Below are 22,478 nucleotides of genomic sequence, written 5' to 3' on the forward strand. Positions count from 1 at the left end.
ATGAAATACATTTTTGCAGTATAAACTAAATAAGGACTAGCCCGTATATTACTATTGAAATGATTACTGTTTCTTTCTATGTTTTCTGGTTGATTGTTTTGAGCTAACGTAGACCTGACACTGCACGTTGTGTCGTCTTGTTTCTGGTTTCAAATTAGTCATATCGCACAAATGACCTTAGCAGAGCTCAGGTAAACATAGTCCAGTCTTCTGCAGGTCTTATCTCTCCTACTGTGATGAAGCAGAAGTCCGTGTGCACTATGCAGGCAGACAGCTGTCTGTCTGTGCACGGCTTAATCGATCAGTGCCTCTGGAGATATTCATTTGCTTCTCTGTCTCTCTTTTCTCTCCCCCTCTCGTTCATCCATCATCCACTTCTACTGACTGTCCATTACGTCGTGATTTGCCCTGTCTGTTTTCTGTATCACCGTTAGACGTTTGCTCAATTTATTTGCATGCGTTGTCTATCTTTTCCATCAGTGCCTTTCAGTTAATTGCCTGTTTTTTATTTGCCGTCATTTCTTCTCTTCCTCCTCTCGTCGGTTTGCTTCTCCCTTCTGAACCTCAACTGTGTTATTTTAAACAAACCACTGCGGTTTTTCTACCATAAGCTGTGCAACCTGGAAGCGTGAAACCTGCTTCAAACGTACGAATTTTGTGTAGGAACTATCACATTTTCTTTTGCAGGAATTGTAGAGATTACACTTAAAGTCAAATGACACAAATGAGAAGGATCGCTCAGGTGCGAGAGGATATTGAGAAAGAAACGCTTTACTGTTCACTCTCGAGAAGATGTGATCACAGCTTATGAGGATTTAATGGAGATGTTTGGCCTCAATTGACCTCTGATCAAGTGAGTTTCACATGCTGTGTTGTGTTACAGGCAACCCCGGGAGATGAACGAATGTACCTTGTGTGCTTGTCGGAGCCCTTTGGTATAGAGACACAACTGATGATCGTCGCCTTACAAACACCAATGACCTTCAACATTGTATGTTTGCTTTTTATTTTCATTATAGTGTTATGTATTAAAGCTCCTGCTGGTGGTAAAAGAAACGCTTCACCCAAAAATGAACCAATTTTGACTTATTTGGAAGAATGCTTGTAACCAAACCGTTCTTGGACCCATTGACTACCATAGTTGGAAAATTGCTTTATAAATGTCTTTGTTCTGTCGACCCCAAAAGAAGATATTTTGAAGAACGTTCTGGAGCACTTTTTTACTACCATTGCTCTTTTTCCTACTATGATGTTTGGTTACAAGCATTCTTCCAAATACCTTTCTCTGTGTTCATCAGAACAAAGTAATTTTTACAGATTTGAAACAACTCCAGGGGGAGTAAATAATGACAGAATGTTTATTTTGGGGTGAACTGTCGCTTAAATAGTGTGTGTTCAGTTATGTGTGTGCGTGTTTTACTGATATTAAACCTTGACAATTACATATTTAGGCCAATAATTTCAATGTTTTGTTGCCTATCTGGATGAATTAATGCGTGCTGCTGAATTAGCTGGTTATGTAAATATCTGTTTTGCTTATATTACAGGATCCATTTACTGTTGTGTCTCAGATTCTGTAATGGAAAATCAAGGTAGGCATTTATTATCTCTTTATTTCTCTCTTTTTTTAACTGGTGCTGCTGTAAAATTAAACAGAAAGTGTGTCTCATAAACACCAAAACATGTACGTTTTGTTAGTAGGCTATATATTGTTCCTCCTGTGGTTGCAAACCTGTATTGTTTTGTTCTGTGGAGCCCAAAAGGAGAACTTTTGAATAACTAGTTGCTTTTTTTCATGCGATTACTCTATGTGCGTCATATGGGTTTTAACCAGGGGGTGAATGAGAACAGAAATGTCATTTTTGGATGAACTGCTCCTTTAAGGTGCTTTTGGTTTCTCAACATGTGACTGGAAACGAGATGCATTATGGCACATTGGATAGCATTTATTAGCACAAGCAAATGTGCTTTTTTTAAGTAGCGCAATGAGGACTGTTACAACTGGATTCCTATTTTTAAGCTTCCTATTGTTTAAAATAGCAATTAAAGATGCAGGCTGGAAAAGAGCTCTCTGGCGCCCTCTTTAGGAAGGTCATGGCGGCATTTCTGTGGAGCAGATACGTGGAGCTACTTTTCCAGGTCATGGCAGTACTAGTTTCAGTCTGAGACAGAACACACACGGACTACAAACTTTTTATTCTCTAACTGTCTAATGCATAATGCACGCAAAACAGAAAGGACTGATTTAGGATCCTACTGAAATAGGATTTTCAGATATTATCCATGTAATATCTGTATTAGGGATGCACCGATATGTAAATATTGGCCGAAAATCGATGATTCTTTAACATTGGAAGTCGAAAACCGATATATTGGCCGATATACAGTATCTAGATATTAATATAACATTTTCTAAGTCCTAAGCAAAAAGTGGACTACTGCTTTTATATGAAAACATTCAGTGCAGAAAACAAGGTAACGGTTAGTTCTCTTTTGTCCCCTGACAATCATGTTAAAGATTATTTAACCTTCAAACTTTTTGGTATATTTTTTATTCAACAAAAAATTATAGATGTTCTTCTAAAATGTCCAATTATCGTGCATCCCTTACTCTGTATATTTACATTGTTTTGCTGTGTTTTTATACAATGTGACACCATAACTTTTTATTATGGGCACGTTTATCTCCACACAACTTTACTTAAACTAAACAGGACGTACAAACCAGACAAACTGTGATTGGTCACATTAGACATCAGTCAGAAGGTTCTTCATGTATAAGTAGATGGTTCTTGGCCAGTTTGTACTCCAATTATCACCAGATTTTTTGCTGCAGTCAAAAGTCTGGCTGCATGAGACGATAGCAGCACAGATTTTGGACCCGAGCAGATTCGCTCTCTTGTTCTAGCTCTTTCTCAATCACTCTTCTGCCTCTCTTTTTGGAGTGGCGCTGGGACAATGAGAGCAGCAGGGCCATGACTCAATCCTCTGATTAATTTTTTGTTTCCAGCATACATTCACACATGTGGTTACTGTGGTGCTTGGTGTAGAATGGTTGCAAAGATCTTTGATTGACTGTAGTGTGCGATATCTATGCATAACAGTTTAGTTGGAACCTTGTAATCTTATTGATTTAGGCAATTTTTTGTTATCAATTGTAAAAAGTTTTCTCTGCAATGATGGAATGAGAGACCAAGCAAGCAGTCTCTTTCTATGCTGGTCTCGCAGAATAACATTAGTGTAGCATGCTTTGGGGATTTCATAGCTCCTGCAACACAAAAAGAAAGGATTGTTTGTGCTTGGCTCTCTGTTACTTTATCGAAGCCCCAGGCGTTTTTTGTTGGAATAAAATGTTTAGCTCAGAGAGCCTTAGATTATTGCAGCATAATCTGTTTTAAAGGTGCTGTGTGTAATATTAGTAGGATTTCTGTAACAGAAATTCAATATAATGCACATGATTTGTGTTCAGAGGTGTATAAAGACCTTGCATAATGAATTATGTTTTAATGATCTTAGAATGAGCTATTTAAATCTACATACACCGTAGATCACATTCATGGAATTCACAATGTTATTTCTACAGTACATTTCGTTAATACATTATCTCCTTTAGGAAAGAAGCGAAAACGTGACAACTGACAATGATTTTTTTTCAGCTAAATTTTCTATTTGTCTGTCAGTTCAAACTAAAATACGCCATGTGCGGCAGTGTTGCCATGTTCGTTATCAATAAGTGTTTTTATGCCTGTTTTTTGGTCTTATATCAAAAGTCTTGGCACTGAGGTCTTAATAAATGGTCAGTTGCATCTTATAAAATATGTAAACAATTAGCATTTTAAGGTTTGTTTTCGTCTTGTCTTTATTAGCTTATGTTTTCTGTGAAGATCTGGCAACCCTGTCAGTAGCGAAGGGCTCTCGGGAGTGGCTTGGCCCGTTTCATATGTGCAAAAGTAAGGACTTCTTTCACAGCCTCAAAACCAGGGTAGAAATAGCTTATTTCTTATTGATTATGTTTTTGAAGGTAAAAACCATGCGAACATCGTAAGTAGATGTCAGACAACAGTGTCAAATAATAAAAAAGGCCAGTTCAAGACACCTTTAAAGACAAATAAATTTGTTATTCACTTGCTTGTCCGAAGATAAAAAATATTTCATTTGAAGTGTCAGTATAATTGTTTAGAATCCTGATTGGTCAGGTTTGCTTATAAACATTTTACCAAGTGTACGCTGTGGCCATCTACATTTGTTAATACTCTCCATGATTTACCACAAAGGATACTACAATTACCTTTAGCAAATACTACAGAATGTTCAGGTTAACAGGACTTTTATTTTGTCGTCGGGAAGACGCTTGAGTTTTATGCTGCTTTCACGTGCTCTTTGATAATTCCCACCTCTGATGTCATGATTGCGAGCTGGTTTTTCTCAGGTGCTTTTGTTGTCCGAAAGAATGGAGGACGCCAGATTCATGCTAGCTTGTGTCTTGGGAAAATGTTATATGATAATAGTTTTCAACCGTACATCCTACAGTATAGTTTTACTAATCAGCTTGCTGACTATTCTGGAATATTGGTGAAATACATGCTATTTTCGCAGTGTATAAAAAATGCAGTATGCTTCAAATGGTTATTCATACATATAAATATGTAATAATTAAAGGCAATAAAGATGATGCAAATTATTGCGAGTAAATCATCTGTCACAGCAGAAATCCTTCTCCCAGATGATTGTGTAAGGCCCGCCCATCTCGGAAACTCTAGAGTTGTACTCAAACAGTAAATGGAATACTCGTAAAATAAACTCTCAGTGCAACTCTAGAGATGAAGTTGATGTGTTTATCCTCAGACAGCGCAGACGCAGACAAATCCTTGACCATCACTCGTGTAGTATTTTAATCTGTGCACCAGATAACATATTTAAATAAAAGGATTCTGTGTCGGCATCTAGTTATATGGACTCAAGGAGCTGCGCCATTGATTGTCACACACATTGTATATGGTGGGCATTTGAAGTCTTATTTCTTGTTTGGCGGCAAGGATTAATTTATTTCTTGTAATCAAGACGATCTGTAATGCCTAGAGAGAGCTTAAATGTTTGTATTAATTCAATGCTATGATAAACATTTATCATGTATAGGAAGCTTTTATACACATTAGTGGAATTTACAATTCTGAGCGGTGTTGGGTTTTGTTACATGCTGTGGAATGAGTAATCATCACAGGCTGTAGGAAATGGGATTATGAGTGTTGTTTGCTATAGTCCTGTTACAGCAAAATACTTCCAAATTCTCGTTCTCGGCTAATGTACTCTGCTGGATAAAAATGGCATTCCTGGAATTCCTCAGGATGAAGACTTTTAATGTGTTTATTAGCTTCATACAGAGAAGTCAAGATCCACTGACCTTTCGTAATGTGACGAATTTGATTGTTTATACCTAGCCATTACCAGCCAATATGACTCATGACTTGCATCACTACTGTCCTAAATAAAATCCTACCATACTATAACATTTGGCTCATAATATCCACCTCTAAAGCGCCTCTAAATTTCATCTGAAAGTAGTTGCGTAATGGGTTTTTCTTCGGTCACAAAGGACTTCTTAGATAAAACTGAATTTAGATGAATGTTTGGATGTCACTTCATCTTCCTTTTTTTGTTCTTCGTAAAATCAAATGTCTACCCAGCTGATACCATCTCTTCCTTGCTTGGCAGAACTTCTCTTTAATCCCTTGCTGTTTTCCTCTGCCTTTCATTTGAGCACACTCAACTGCGCACACACATTTTACACTTTGACCTCTGCTTTAAGGAATGATAGGCATCCGTCGGCATCAACTCTGATCTGCTTTGCTGTTCATTTCACTGAAGTGGAGGCAGAGAAAGTAGGATGGAGGGAGGGTCCCGTGTGGGAGAGAGAGGGGGTGGAGAGTGTTCCTGAAGTGGAGGTCTCTCCAAGAGAAAGGGCAGTTGGCATGAAGTAACTCAAAGAAGACGGAAAAGTGTAAAATATTGGTTTGGAAAGTAAAAAGAGTCATGAGATCGATACTAGGGAACAGTAAACGGGTTCTTTTAAGCTGGAAGAGTTGGAGAACCTGAGCTGGTGCCAAGTTACACCTGGGTGGGAGTTGCAAACGGATTGGACAGGGGCTGGAACATGGGACAGGCGTTTATCCTAGAGACCGCTCCTCAAAACTCCTGCGCACACTTGGGTGAGTTGAGCAAAGATTGTTTGTTTTAAAACTGGGTGAGCTGCCTGCATTTCAATGTCTACAGTGGCATATTTGTTCGAAAAGGTAGGCAGTTTGTTTATGAGGTCATTTAATAACCAGCATTTCATCAAATTCGAAGGTTCTTCAAGAATCACTGCAATGATGCATTTCTTTTTAAACACCATTTGAGTTTAGTATGTGTATTATGTTGGAGTATTCACTTAGCAGCATGTCAACATCAAACTTGATTGAGATCAATTGAGAGTCGAATATTATGTATCAAGCGCTATTTATATGCTGTGTAGAGTCTGGCAGTTTTTGCCGCCTCAATGCTGGTTTTAGGAATCGCCAACTTTTGAACCAGAGCTGTGAACAGCATGCATTACCTCAGCTTGACTTTAGCACAGCAGGAACTGGTTATGACTCAGCTGTGGGTATCAGCTGTAAGTGGAAGGAAACCAGACATGGATAAGGCAAGCGGGGGTGTATGTGTTTGAGTTTGAAGAGCTCTGTGGAGAAATTCTTCAATGTTTTTCTTGTCCTGTGAAATCACAGGAACAACCTTATGTCCTCAGACCTGAGATATCGAGACACTGCTATGCGAGTTTTTCAAATAAGAGTTTCTCCACATGTCTAGATGTTTGTGCAGTATACTGCTAAATATAACAACTTACTGAAAATGAGGTCATGTCTATCTCCGTACAATCATATTACTGCTGTTTTGGATCTTCTCCAAACATCTCCCTTAAGACACTGCTTCATCTGTTACTAAGGACCACTAATGCTTTCATATTACCTTTGTGAAAGAATGGACTATATCATCACTGTTTGCTGCACTTTGAGCATGATGTTAAACAAGAAAGAACAATTATTAAAATATATTTATACCGTAGTTCAGCCTTCTGAGGCAAAGTGTGTTTATGATACAAAATATCTACATTGACTTGATTGTTGACGGTTGAGATATTTCCTCCATGTCTTTGTCAAACGACCTTGTGCTGCTTTATTCTAAAAAAAGAATAGATTAAAGTGGCCCAGTTGACCTTTCACCCTTAAACTGTTAACCCATTATTTTTAGCTTTTGCAAGTGTACAAAGTACATGAATATTAAATGTTACAATAGTACATGAAGGTCATCGCTGAGGTTCTTAATGAATGGGCGTCTGTTGCTGAACAACCAGCTGAAACATTCTGATAATTTTATAATATAACAGTTTATTTTATACTTCATTTATATTAACAATTATTTATATTCATGTTTTATTGCACATTAATATGGGCTGTCAAATGATTAATCGCGATTAATCTCATCCAGAATAATTGTTTGTGCTTACATAATATGTGTCTGTGCATATTAATTTTGTATTTAGAAACGCATAAATGTATACATATAAAGGAAAAATTAACATCTATTTATTTATATTTACCAATAATTTAAATAATATAGTAATTGTTAATTAAAAAATATATTTTATATTTTTCTGAAATGTATGCATACATGTTTGTTTTTAAATACAAACCTAATATACACAGACATATTATGTAAACAAACGTTTATCCTGCATCGTTTGACAGCCCTAATATGAATAATATTAAATTAAATTAAAACTACTCAACAGTTATTGATTCTTTACATATGTTCTTTTGAGCCACATAATGTTTCTTTGTTGTTGCTGCTGCCGAAACAGTCAATTTCTTTCTCATATGAAATATGCCTCCTGCAGGTCTTCACCCAGTTTTAACCAAGGTTTGAAAAGATCCTGAGCTAATTGTAGTGTGAAAAGCTTTCCCTAAAACATCCGAACATCGTGTATATTTACAGAAAAACCTGACGCCTGAGTCACAATGATTCTGCTTTTCCACAGTACAGGGTGCAAGATGCCACCAATCGTGATGGAACAACACGGAAACAAATCACAGCTGACATTCACTGACTGCACAGAGGAAGCAATCAAGTCTGTACCATTTTCAGCCAAACAGCAGGGCTAGGTTTCATGTCACAATACAGACTTCTTTGTTCTCTCAATGGGCTCAGCTCACTGTAGCCTCTACCGACGCTGTATTAATTCCACTTGCGGATTCTTTATGCAAAATGTCAGTTCTCTGGAAGAGTTTCATGTGTTTTAACCCCACACCAATTGCAGCTTAACCTCAGCTGATTTGAGTCCCGACGTTCACCTTCAGATCCGTTTTCCTAATCTGCCATTGTTGGGTAATTTGAAAAAAATTACAGGGTTTTGTCGTTCGAGGCTGTCTGGATTGAGATCGTGTAGTCTAGAAATGCTTGTGCTTGCTTGAGGTGTTAATGTACTGTATGTAGCAGCAGGGCAGTGACTCTTCATGGTTTCTCTCGGAAGAAACAGACTATTACATAATGAACGGGCTGCTCCAGGCTGCATGCCCGACTTATTTTCGATAACACGACTACAGTAACCTTTTTACTCTGAAGCTGCATAGAGATGCATCCAAATTAATTCTCTTGCATGAGCAGAAGATTAATTAATGCCTGCAGAATCTTTAAAACATGTAGCATATAAGGATCTTTATAACGTCTTTCTTATTTTTTATATTATTTGATCTCTGGTTATTTAAAAGAATGTACACCACACACAGTGGTGTGGTTGCTTGTCCCGTACAGGAGATTGTCATCTTGGTCTCTCTTTGAACGTTCTGTTTAGCTGTATGTTATGTGCTGGAGCTTTCCTTTAATGGTTTGGAGCTCTTACTTTTCTGTTCTAAGTGCCTGATTGTTGAAGTCTGGTTAGGTAATGTAGCTCAGAGTCCTTCAAATCACTTGCCCAATAGAAGGTAAGCCGAGCTCATTACGGTGGAATAAGTAGTGCCAGATCCCTTGAGAAATTTGTCCTGCTGTACCTATAATTTATTTTTTACCCATATATGCTATATAAGCTATAGACACTTTCATCGAACGTAAACACCTTGCCCTTCAGGTCTGTGTTTGTTTATAATATAACCATTTATTTTAATATTTTATTATATGTTAATTGTTTTAAATTAAAACTTCTCAAGTTATTGATTCTTTACAGAGGTATGCATCTATGTTAAGCTTAATTTAAACTAGGGCTGTGCAATTTATCATCATCGAATTTCAATTTTGGCTCCCAGCAGTTATGCAAACAAAATAATAGAGGTCAAACAATTATTTTAGCATTTTATTTCGCAGGGATTTTCTCATTTGTTTAAACATTTATATTATTCATTTGAGATTGGCGCTTAGCGTCGAGGGCGGAGCTGCACGCAACATGAGAGAGAGAGAGTCGCTGAGAGTCAACACGCTGCTCGCAACTGCAGCTTGTGTAAACTGTTTTAAATAGTAAAATAAAAATTTTAAGGGGAATCATGGAAAATGTAGTTAATTAAAATATTAAAACTTTTTATTCATTATTTCAAGTTCAGTGAGTAATGATCTCAACACTGGGCAAAATATCCGTGATTATAATTTGTCAAATTATTCTAATAATTATAATCGTGACTATATTTTAATACAATGAATATACAATAAAATATTAATATTCATTGATATTAATTAAATATCAAAAGTGTTAAATTGGAACCAAACACAGACCGGAAGATAACAATGAAACTATCTATACTTATTAATATACTCTTTGAATTGTTTTTACATAAACCCTCCCTTGGACAGTGCGAGCATTCTTTGCAAGTACTCGCGCATGTGCAACCTGCAAATTTGGAATTTCTTTGTTGTTATTTCATGTGGAAAGACGAGTAGAAAGCGAGCCCACCACAACTGAAGGCTGTGTGTGATGGTCAACTGCGCAGGTCACTCGAAATGTGAATAATTGCATTGCAGATTTTGCCAAGATTTTCAGTCTGGACTTGTTGCAGAAAGTCTGTACCAGTCTGCATATCTGATCAATTAGCGTGTTTCTGTCTGAAGCTTTCAAAGAGTCTGCAAGTGTATGATGTCTATTTTTAAAAAGATCTGTTCAGATTTTTAAGTCTTGTATTCCAGCCATTAGGGATAACGTAACCGAATATAATTGTTGTGGATTTAGATTGGTCAAGTTTGCTTCTTAGCATTTTAACTAGTTTCCGCTTTGGCCGCCTGAATTTGGTTATAGGCCTACTCTCAGTGACTACTATAAAACAAAGCAAGCAATAATAATTATTAGTGTTAAGGCTGTAAGTTAACTTGTTTTGCACATAGCACTGGTGTTAGAGAGGTTTAAAGTTTGGTAGAACAGGCCAAACAGTAGTAGCACAAGTATAAATCGCCTGTTGTAACCATTAAAAAAATATTCGTGTGCAGTTCATCATGACTAGGCAGGAATAATATACTATAATATACTATAGTGTTTTAGAACTTTAACATAATACAAATTAAAAAATAAGTTTGTTTAATAAAAATACCAATAAATTCCTCAAACCTGTCCTTATTCAACTGAGTTATAGCTGCTGTCACAAAGATGTTTTTGTACCGCTTTGTTCTAAAGTACAGGACTACAAATCTACCTCAATATGGCAAAAGTAGAACTTAATTGTTCAAAGGGTGAGTGTCATCATTTAAAATTGAGTAAGTCATCCTCTGCAACTGTCTGATATACAGGGGATGATAGATTCCCCAATCAATTTACTTAAATAATATTTAACAATTTGACTTAAACCAAACAGAGGCTTGTGCCCCTTTTTACACAGTGCTTCAGTTTGCTTCAAAGTTCAATTTCGAATCAATGACAGTTCCAAGATATTTGTAGGCTTGCACTTATTCTATTTTCTGACCTTTAATAGATGTAACTTCATGTGGGTGAGCTTGTTTCCTGAAGTCTATAATCATTTATTTTGTCTTCGATAAGTTTAATGGGAGATAAGACTCCTCACACCACTTTATAAAGACATTGATAAACGGGCCATGACTGGTCTCATTGCCATTAAGAACACTGACAACGACAGCGTCATCTGAATATTCTAAAATTGCACTTTTATATTCTACTTGTACAGATACTGGAGAGAGAGATTGAGAGCGTGTGTGTGCTACATAAACGTATAGTTAATCCGCGGGTCATATGCATTCCGAACTGTAGAGAACGATCCGTTTCACCACTAATTCGGATTAATCCGCACATCAAAACATATCTCTGTCCAAAAACATATTTTTGTTTTATATTCTGTTGTTTTTGTTTTCACTTCACACAGCTGTGGACAGTGGAAGGGGGTTGCTCTCTTCCCCTCTCTCCCTGCCTGTTTCGTGATCAGGGTGGAGTGCCGTTTCCTCGCTCTGTTTCCTAGGCCTCGCCCCTCCTGTTGTCCGAAGCAATCTGAATCTCTCCCTGCCATTAACACACAGCTTCGGAGCTGATCGGTCTTTAAACACCCCTCTCTTACTGCGCTCTAAGTGGCGTCTTCCGGATCTGTTTTCAGTTCACTGATCTAAGGGCTTTTAGTGATGACTGGTCCATTAATGGCTAATATCTCGGCTCGGTATGGGTGATATGCGTATGGGTGCGTCATTGTGTGAAGAACTGAGCTACCTGAACTACTACAGCTGAGCTTTCAGGCTCTGATTGTGGATGTCTGATTGACATCTTTCTGTTTTCAGCTTTAAAACAACTCCCTTCTGATGGATCCAACCCTTTTTGGGATGCTCAACGTGTCATTAGGAGACCATACTTTGGATTAGTCCCATGTGCTGAAGGCATTTCGTGTCTTCACACCATTGATGTGCTGGGCCCTCAGGGTATACTGTCGTGTTCGGTGCTGTGGGGATATACGGTTTTCTTTTTGTGCTCTCAATTCCAAGGTTTTCTTTTCTTCCATACTGAGGACAAGCAGGAAAAAAGTGAATGTCTATGGCTTGCTGCTTTCAAAGTTGCCATGGCAGCTGGAGTCCAGGTAGATCCATCCTTTTTGTGGGGAACTAGTGAGGGACATCGCAGAGTTTTAAATATATACATAAATATGTCATGCATGTATAGAGTTTAAACATAAGCATACAACATAAATATAGTATATACAGCCACGAAAAAGAGACCATTTCAAGATTCAAGAACACTTTTTCTTAATTTACAAAAAAAGAAATTTTTACAGAAAAATTTTAACATTTACATTTAGTCATTTAGCAGACGCTTTTATCCAAAGCGACTTACAAAGAGTTCGGGGAGCAATAAGCGATCTGTCATACAAAGAGCAACAGTACAATAGGTACTAATACAAAGTTACTAGTGTCAACAAAAGCTAGACCACTACCTGTTGAGAGAAGAGGGTTTTTCATTTGTCTGTCAAGTATCCGCCGAAGAGGTGTGTTTTAAGTAGTTTTTTGAAGGTTGACCGGTTGAGATGTGGTTGACCGGACCGCATTGGGAAGAATTTCCACCAGGAAGGAGAATGAGCGGGAAAGGGATTTAGCGCCCTTACGAGAAGGCATTACAAGGCACCGCTCGTTTGCTGAACGCAGGGTTCTTGATGGGGTGTAGGAGGGTGTGAAAGTATGCCGGTGCAGATCCAGTGATAGTCGTGTATGCAAACATCAGTGACTTGAACCTGATCCGGCTTCAACCGGTAGCCAGTGGAGAGAGATGAAAAAGGGGTGTCACATGAGCCCTTTTGGGCTGTTGGAAGATGAGGCGTGATGCTGCGTTTTGAACCAGCTGAAAACTGGAGAGATGGCTCCATTTGGTGATTTTTCTAAAACAACACACAATACAAAATTATAGAAAATAATCAAATACATTTTGTTTTGGGGGTGTTCTGGTATTTTATTGTTTTTTATTTATATGTACTATTTTTATTAAATCCTAGAATTCCACATTTTAGCCAAATGTTTATTTACACACAAATAAAAAGTATTGTTTAAAGCAATTAACCATATTATAATTCAAAATAATATAGAAAAAATATTTTTGTGATCATTACTTAATATTGACCAGTTATTAGCAGCTATAAATATTGCCCTGTTATGTAGTGACGTGTTTGTGGAAACAAATGTAAAGCCCCATGTAGCTTCTTTAACAGCAGAAAGTACAGAAGAGTACAGTAAGGTCCAACCCTGCAGACGAAAAACTTTAAAGCTATGTTCGGGACCTCCTTGATGGGGCCAAAAAATGTAAGATTCTGAATATGTTGGCCTGTGAGGAATGTGAGTGTGTGAGACGGGATTGTGGTGGCCCCTTGCCAGCTCACCATGCTGAGATGCTATTGAGGTCTGTTGTGGGGATCTGCTTGCCTTCGAGAGCGGCCAGAAAACACTCTGCGTTGGGGTTTAAAACAACATCGCTCTTGTGAACCTCAGCATGTTTTGATATTGAGGTTGGAGCAGCTTATCCAACGCATACATGATGATATGTTTGCAGTAGCGCATGATGGCACAATATGATGATGGAATCAAATGTGATTTTTTTTTACATAATACGCTTTCATGAAGTCTCTACACAACACACAATGTTTAAGTTATCATTGTGTTAGTAAACCAGAAGTTCTCTATTAAAGTTGACCGACATAAATTGTCAGTCTGTCAGTACTTGTGCCAGATGCTGAAACTTCATTTTCCCCCACTGCTCAACATATGTGCCTAATGAATGAATATAAATTATGAAAACGTGTTTATTCAGAATAAGGACATGAGGATACACAAGCAACCTCACATGCAAGAGCAGACAATAATAAATATTAGTGAATGTTAAATGCATAGTTCACCCAAAAATAAAAGTTCTGTCATTATTTATTCCCCCTCATTTGAAATGACAATGAAAGAATTTTCATTTTTGGGTCAACTATTCTATAGTATTTAACCGTGAAGTTTTTTACGACTTGCAATAGTGTTCCGTCTATATCTTTGTCCGATGTCAATCTGATCTGTATTGATATACTTCTAAACTCTGTCTGTCCACCAGATGAAGGTGACCATCAGCACAGCACCACAGGGAGCGAAGGGGGAACGCCTGGTGATGGCACGCCACCCCCAAAGCGCAAGGGCAAGTTCTCCACCCTCGGGAAGATCTTCAAACCCTGGAAGTGGAGGAAGAAGAAAAGCAGCGAGCAGTTTCAGGAAACTTCAGAAGGTCCTTTGTTCTGTTACCTTTGTGTTTGTAGGAAAATATCAATCTAACTGCAGCCTTTCCTTTGCGTTAGATCACACTGATGTTTGTTAGTGTTTGCTTTCTTTTCTTTGCTAATGTAAATGTTGTTTTTAGCTTTCTCTGACACAGTTAGGGGAACTTGAACATTAATCAAATTTCAATATACTTTAGTCTGGTTTCAAGTGACTTTTGCTTTGGGGTCGGATACATTAACCTGACAGAGTACCAAAATTGTTTAACGCTTTCCTTTAGCCTTAATCCAAAACTCTTAATGTATGTGTTATTTGCTTAAAGTGTTTGTTCATCCAGAAATGAAAATTCTGTCATTTACTTTTTTATTAATTTAATTTAAAATGTAAAGTTTTGTCATCCTCAACATTTTTGACTTTCATAAGAAGATATTTTGAAAAATGTTGGTAGCAGAACAACAGCTTCACCCATTATCCATAGAATAGAAGTGAATGGATCCTGCTGTTGTTCAGTAACATTTTTGGGTGAACAATCCCGAATCGTTTTTTTATGATTTAAGGTCAGGTTGTCGATGATGCTCATCTATCAATATGAGTTTTTTACGTAGTATTTTTCTCTCCTTCACAGTTTTGGAAAGAAAGATGTCGATGAGAAGACCAAGGCAGGAACTGATCGAGCAGGGAGTTCTTAAGGAGCTTCCTGAGAACGGTATGAGTTTGTGTATGCGCTCATGTTGGTAAAAGAATGTGCATATGCATTGTGTTTTTGAATATTTGCATTGTGCATAATGTCTACATTATGTTGCCAAATTATGAAAAAGGTGTGAAAAATTAGTTTTCACACAAAATGTTGCTGTTAAAAAGACATTCTATTCTATAAATGTTTAAAATGTCATTTTCGCCAAAGAATGTTATTGAACATGAAAGTTATTTGACAGGGTGGAATTATTCAATATTTAGACAGTCAGAACTGCCTTGTGGTGCATATATACCAAATCTTGGATGTTTTTAGTAGACAAATAAATAAACTAGTGTCGAAAGTATATTTATTTTCAGGGCCTGAAGGCAAAAATTGTTGAAACATCCGTTTGTGTGTGTGTTTGCTCCTATAATTTCTCACTATAATATTCTTATCATTAGCCTATGGTCTTTGAGGACACTGGACTTTGTCAACAAGTCCTAGGGGCCTTAAAGGAAAAACAAACATTTGGAATGATTTTCTGCTCGGTTAAAAATGTGTGGCATCAATTACTGCTGAATCACATTTTCTCTGTACCTCAGAGCTATTTTGCTACATGTGCTATGCATTGTCTGTCGGATCTCTTCATGACGGAGATAGACAGACGCCTCCTTGAGATTGTATATCATCACAGCTCCCTTAATGTGACAGCAGTCTTGAAACTGAGACAAATTCTGGCCTTTTTGAGGCAGGCGAAGTGAGGAAATTTGATTTTGATGCCTTATTTTATTTGGTGAGGAAATGACATGCAGTTTTTCTTGAGACACGAAAGTGGAGCAAATTGTGCCCTACCGCAGTAAGCTTTGAAAGTCGTGCGCCGTGAACTGGCTGCTTTGAAGGCCTATTTATTTGAGAGCTGCTCCTGTAACCTCGGAGAGATGTTCGACGAGAAACAAACCTGTACTTTATCAGAGCTTGTAAGAAACTTTAGAAGCAAAACACGTTTCTTTTTAATCTCATTTGAGAGGATTTTGGTAAATGCAATCTCTGTTAAAAATGGAAATGCTAATGCATTTGGCTCAGAGAAACCAATATTTGTACAATAAGAGGTTTACAAGTACTTAAAGGGGAAGTGCATTACTGGAATAGCTTCCACAGCGGTCACTATAATATAATTTTTATTAATTTCTTTGTTTACCTATATATAATTTTTTTTTTTGCAGTAGCAGTTGAGCCCCAAAGCCGTAAAATGCCCTACGTGAAGAATGGTCACACTAAGCATATAGGAGGAGGTGGGATTGGTGGTGGTCTGGAGCAGATTCATTCGCCCTCCGAATCAGAATTCAGGGTCAATCCCGTCTGGCTGCCACAGCCTGATGACCGCAGAGGACGTACCCCCTCTGATGGGGATCATCGCGGGGCTTTGGGACCCCGGGTGCCCACTCAGGACGAAAATAGGGAAGCCAGGAGAAGCGGCTGGTCTTCAGGGACTGAGGACTGGAAATCGAATATGGCCTGGCATGGAGATGATGGCCGTCGCGGAGGGAGATTACACCCTGACTTGGATAAAAGACCTGGGCTAATGAAAGCCCCATCCGAGGATGGACGTAAGACTCGTCCCGAATCGGACTGGAAGCCGACTCTTCCCCGCCACTCGTCGGCCGAGGAGGGAAGGGGACGGCGAGGTATGAAGTCACAATTCTCTGTGTTTATGGCTCTGGTAGTAACATTGCAAATGCAGGTCACAAAGCATTTTGAGTCACAATTCCTTGTCTTTTTCCTCAATGGTTCCACCACCTTTTCTTCTGTTGGGCCAAATGAAGACAGTGTGTCTGTGTTCCCATGGGTCCTGCTCCAGCTCAGTTTCTTATTTAGGAACTGAGCGCTGCTAAGCTGAATTCTCTTGTTCTTTCCTAATTAATAAACCGCTGTCACCTCAATCCTCCTCAGCGTGAACATTATCATTTAGTCCCAAACTCTTCTTTTAGAGACAGTTTTGTCCCTCCACTAGGATTGATAATCCAGTTTGAATTTAGATTATTTAGGCGATACTCTATCCTGCGTCGTTCACAAAGAGGAAAGCAAATGAGCATTTTGAGTCTTTCGCCCACAGATACACTGTTTTATCTGACACTTGGGATCTTTGCTATACCAGGAACATGGAAGTAATATAGATCATGTAAATAATTTACCCTGAATTTAAAACATCAGTTTTGAGGATTTAAAATGGATTGAGTAAACTTTGCAGATTAAGATATCATCATATTTTTCCTGTACTCATTTTAATAAGTATCACATATTTTCAACACCGTCAGATCGATTATTTTACTTGTTCATTCTAGTAAAGTAACAATTCTCTCGACCTTTTCTCAACTTTGTCATTCCAAACATATGACTTTCTATTGCAGATATTCTGAAGAATGTTAGTAACTTTGTATCCCATTGACTTCCATTGTATGGACATTATTTAAAATATATTTTTGGTGTACACAGAAGAAGAGTCATATACAAATTTCGATTAACATTAGGATGTATAAATGATAGATGTAAACTTTTTGTGTAACTATCCTTTAAACCATTAAAATAATTTTCCTAAATATTTATATTTTTCTTCTAGAATCCGACAGTATTCATTATGTTCCTAACTCTGATGTTCTGAGGGACACACTTCGAGAGCCCCTTCCACCCAAGCAATCAATCATGCCCCCAAAATGGTTAATGACCTCCTCCCCGGAACCGGGTGCCGACAGCTTGCCCCGTACCCCTGTCAACAACCCCACAGCTGCTTTCTCTTCTTCCTCAGCCTCCTCCAATTCTTCCTCTTCCTCCGCTGTCAGCACGGCAGGAAAAACTCTACGAACTGTCTCTTCGGCTGGAGCCAGCACACAGGGGGCTGTTCCCCTCACCACCTCTTCAGCGCCGTCCACTATGAGCAATGCCCCCAAACAGCCCCCCCTCCCTCCGCCCAAGCCAATCAACCGTACCAACAACCCTGCCATCCTGGGTAAGTGATCACAAACATGTTGTGCGAGATATAATGACCTCTATAAATGTCAATGTAGAGTTTATAGAAACAATTCATCTACATCTTTGTGCAAGCTCACAGACATTTACACTCACAGTGTAAATATAAAGACCGCACACACCATCTGTTTGAGCATTTCGAAAGATGAAGCGTGTAATTTTACAAAAAAGAAACCGCAAAAACAGTTACGTATCAAACACTCACTCCTTCAAAATGTAGTCAAGACATAAGGCATGGCATTCTGTTTCATATGCATTACTGAGAAGATTTGATGTTGTATACTTCCTTTAATATTTCACTACATCGTAATAAATGTTAAAATACATGGGTTTTGTTTAACTGTGATTCAGTATTAAACGTCTACTCCAAGTGGTCAACGAGTTTATTTCCAACTTTTCTCCAACACACCTGGCTGTCACATTTTAGGTAATCCTAAAAATCCTGATTAAGACTGTTCAAGTGTGTTTCATAGGGAATGTATTTAAACCCAGGATTCAAAAGCGTTGTTGTCGCAGATCACGGATGATTGTCAAGTCAGCTGCCTAGTTATCAATGAAAAACACCTCAATAACAGGAGGGGATGTTACAGCTATTGTTACTGAAATCTCGCCACTTGAGAGCATCTGACAATTCGCACTAATAATTCATCACATTAGGCAGCACGTATTGGACGATTGTTGCTTAGGGAAACAGAAGTTCACTTTTTACTTCTGTGTAGTGAAATCTGGGGCCAATGCTATATGAGAATTGAGATTCTGTAGTTGTTTGTTGTTTGTTGCAGGTTTGAAAGTTGTGATTGTCTAAGCAGGGAGTTTGGTTATATATTGGTTGGCTTTTGAGGCTAATGTTTAAACATAAGGGTGGGAATCACAGGGTACCTCACGAAACGATACGGATCGCGTTACGTGGCTCACGATGCCGATGATATCATGATGTGACGATACTACGATAATCAATGTATTTTTTGCCAATTCTATAACGATACATCACGATATCTGCCTGACTATGAAAACAAAATGCCCATGAAAAGGTTAAGTGCAACATTTGTCTCTTCCACAAAACTTTTTCAGTACGTACATTTATACATTACCAACAGGAGTAACATTATAAGTAAATTAAAATGTTAAGCTTAAATTAAAAGCTTATCTTTGTAAACTGACACATTTAAAACATTTTAAAATGTTAACACCGGCACATCCCTTTCGAAACCTCACACATCCATTTAAAAACCTGCTGTGTGCAGTCTCTCCATCTTTGTGACGTTTACATTTAGAGCTTTGGTTTGACGCCTAGGAGCTGTGTGTTTTTGTCCCCTGCCAGCCTCCACCCTACATGGGGGTGATGGCAGCGAATTACCCCTTTACTGGTCCTCCTGGAAGCGTGAAGGCGACTATGACGTCTACCTGTCCCTGCCAGTTTACCTCTGCCGGCGGGCAGGAGGCATGCGTACAGGTAAACGTCGAAGCCAGGCCTGTCGCCAAAGTTACCGTGGCCTTTTGGGTCCATCGTCTGCCGACCTGCGTGCCCGCCTCATCTTCCTCACCTAGCACAGCCTGAGAGCGTGACTAACCTGCGCCAGCCCCCGTGGCCTTTCTTGGTCTCTCTTACCTGTTCTCAGCTTTCTCTCCTTTTCTCAAATGAGTCCTTGCTGCATGTTTCTGGCCCTGAAGCTATCACGCAGCATGTTAGCACACTATTAACAGGTGCTTAAACAGCTAGCTTACCCCCTGTGGATTTCAGCTGATCACAGGGCATTTCCTGCAGCGATGACTATCATGTAAAAGCAGATGCAGCAAACTAACAGATGTTCTGGAACATTCATTTCAGGGAACAGTTGATCCACAGACAGCTGTGAGATTGGAAAATGAATTTAAGCCACCTCATCACATGCCCGCAGGTTGCTTAGCTTTAGGGAAAACTTCATGAATTTGATTTGTAGAGCGTCAGCAGCGCTGCTTACGTCTTTACCTGAAGATGGTACAAAAAAGCTTAGCATGTTTAAACATGCGGATTGCATGTTTAGCTTTATTTACGCATCATGTACATACTGTATGGCTGCTGTACTTCATCATACTTGGACTATATATCGCCAGATGTGTGTACCGGTAGTCATCTGAATGCATTGATTTAGCGGTCACTTTTTTTGTCAGTAAACTTGGCTTTTCATGCTCGCTTAGTGTTTTTGGCATTTTCTTATGTATCATAGAAATTTTATGATTTTGACTACTGATTTTTATATTACAGGAATAGTTCACGCTAACTGAAAATTGTTGTCATTTGTTTGCATAAATATCTTCCCTCTACTATTGAACCCAAAAGGGTGTTAGTGACTCAATCTATATATAACTTAATGTACATAAAATGTCATGATATTTACATGTAAATTAAATGTCATGTAAAGTAAACTATTTGAAATAAAATTGCACATTGTGTGTGTGTGTTTGGGCAATTTTATTTAAAGTAAAGTTTAATTTACATGACATGTAAATGTCATGACATGTATGTACAGTAATGTGCAATAGTCTTAGGATGCTTTATTGTACATTTTTTATTTTTCAGTGTCTATTCCCTTCTTTTTTCCCTGTTTGTATATTAATCCTGCTTAAAAACAACCGAACCCTGCACAAAACACAATAGAACATTTGATGGTTTAATATAATCGGAATTGGATTGACTTTAATAGAAACTATAATGGTGTCGACTGGTATGTGATGGATTCTATTGGTGTGGCATTATCCTGAAAAAAAACATAGAAACATGACAGAATTCTAACTTCCCATTAGAAAACCCTTACAACCCAATAGCTTTTTCCATTAAAACCATCACAAAATTAATTTTTGTAGTGTGTTTTGGGCAATATTCCAATAGGATTTAACATCCCACCAATATAATTCATCACATACCAGTAATCACAATTACAGTTTCTTTTAAAGCCAATTCAAATCCCTTTAAAACCAGTAAAACCATTACAACTTCTTTAATGGTTTCGATAACACCCCACCAATAGAATCCATCACATACCAGTAGACGCCATTATAGTTTCCATTACAGTCAATTCCATTCCTATTATATTAAATCTGTCAAATTGTCTTTTTTTGTGCAGGGTTCTGTTTTTCAGCAGGATTAATATACAAACATGGGAAAACTGAATTTATAACTAAATGGCTTCTTCAGGTAGAAGTTAGCATTAAGTGGGACTTCCTTTTACACTAAGTTCACCCTGAAGTCTTCTGAAGAGACTGTCCTTAATATTTACTGAATACTTGCCACTTGAGCTTAATTTTTATCTTTCTTTTATACTACATTAGTTTTGAAAAACTTTAACCTCAATGATGTCTCTTTTTGTGTAATATTCTACAGCTGAATTATCACAAGGAGGTACCAGCCTAGTACCATCCAGGCCCTCGCCCCCCATGCCACCCAAACGAACCACGCCTGTCACCAAACGCAACCCAGACGACTCTCCTCTGACCATTTCCTCTCTTCCCTCGATTCTGTCTGAGGACCTCAGGGCCAACATCCCTGGAGGTTACCAACTACCTCCTCCACCTCCTTCCCCACCCCTCCCCACACACATTCCCCCCTCCCCTCCACGGGCCCACACCCATCACCTTCTCCACCAACACTCATACCCATACCCCCTGCCACAGCCGCTACCTGTCCACTTTGACCCCCCCAGCCCACCAGAAGAACCACATGCACGCCATGCCCCCGTTCCCCTACACATCATGATCCAAAGGGCACTGAGTAGCCCGGGACACACCCTCCCACACCCAGACGGCTCTCAGCGAGCCCACTCGCTGTTGTTTGAGACACCACCAGAGTACCAGGGCAACCGTCCGCTGCCAGTCACTATTCAGCCTCTCAAACTGTAAGTGGTATTGATTGGCTATGGTTCAGGTGTGAGCATCATATGTTGATGTGAACCAAATGTTTGTTTGCTCAGTGATGAGGATGACTATTCAGATGAAGATGAAGAAGATGATGATGATGACGAAGATGAACCTCCTTACGATCACCTCCCATCTCCTCAGTCCCACCCAGAACTAGAGCCTCGCAGCCGAAGGTGTCTGGTTGGGAACCTGAGCGTCAGCATAATCCCTGAAGGAAATAACAGCAGCGAGGAAGAAGATAGTGAGGAAGATCAGCAGCCAGAGGAGAGCGATTCAGATGGGCCTGTGCTCTACAAGGATGATGAAGAATCTGATGAAGATGACACCCCACCAAGTATGTGATGCATATTTTGCCCCTGTTATTCTGCCTAAGCTGTTCACATAATATATACCTGTTCTGATTGGCTGTCACATTTTGTCTGATTTGTCACATTCATTAGAGTTTATGGTTTATTATAGTAGTATATAGGGTAACACATTAAAGCGGACATGACACACGCAGTTTCTATCTCATATTAATCTTGACTATTGATCAGGTTGACATGTGGGCGTGCATTTCTGGGAGAATTGTCCAATAAGGGACTAAGAAAAGTTGTTACATAAGGAAGTTCGCATCCGTAAAAAAACTTTCTGAAACTTATACGAATGCTGC

General features: G+C 38.7%; 1 protein-coding gene across 8 annotated transcripts in view; it reads left to right on the forward strand.

Annotated features, from left to right (window-relative positions):
* Positions 1-22,478, forward strand: part of phactr4b (phosphatase and actin regulator 4b) — a 33,096-nt gene that overhangs the window by 7,354 nt on the left and 3,264 nt on the right. The window contains exons 2-10 of one of the 8 annotated variants that reach the window (XM_079469181.1): positions 884-991; positions 1,548-1,592; positions 14,075-14,242; positions 14,858-14,938; positions 16,132-16,593; positions 17,526-17,912; positions 19,254-19,385; positions 21,294-21,804; positions 21,880-22,160. In XM_079469181.1, the coding sequence (XP_079325307.1) occupies positions 1,580-1,592; positions 14,075-14,242; positions 14,858-14,938; positions 16,132-16,593; positions 17,526-17,912; positions 19,254-19,385; positions 21,294-21,804; positions 21,880-22,160 (2,035 nt within the window). In that variant the 5' untranslated portion in view covers positions 884-991; positions 1,548-1,579. Of the gene's footprint in view, positions 1-883; positions 992-1,547; positions 1,593-5,928; positions 6,207-12,011; positions 12,078-14,074; positions 14,243-14,857; positions 14,939-16,131; positions 16,594-17,525; positions 17,913-19,253; positions 19,386-21,293; positions 21,805-21,879; positions 22,161-22,478 lie in introns of those variants that run through there. The other 7 variants (XM_079469184.1, XM_079469183.1, XM_079469177.1 and 4 more) reach the window with 7 other exon arrangements.

This window comes from Barbatula barbatula (genome assembly GCF_947034865.1).
Source record: "Barbatula barbatula genome assembly, chromosome: 12".
In the NCBI taxonomy this organism is placed as follows: Eukaryota; Metazoa; Chordata; class Actinopteri; order Cypriniformes; family Nemacheilidae; genus Barbatula; species Barbatula barbatula.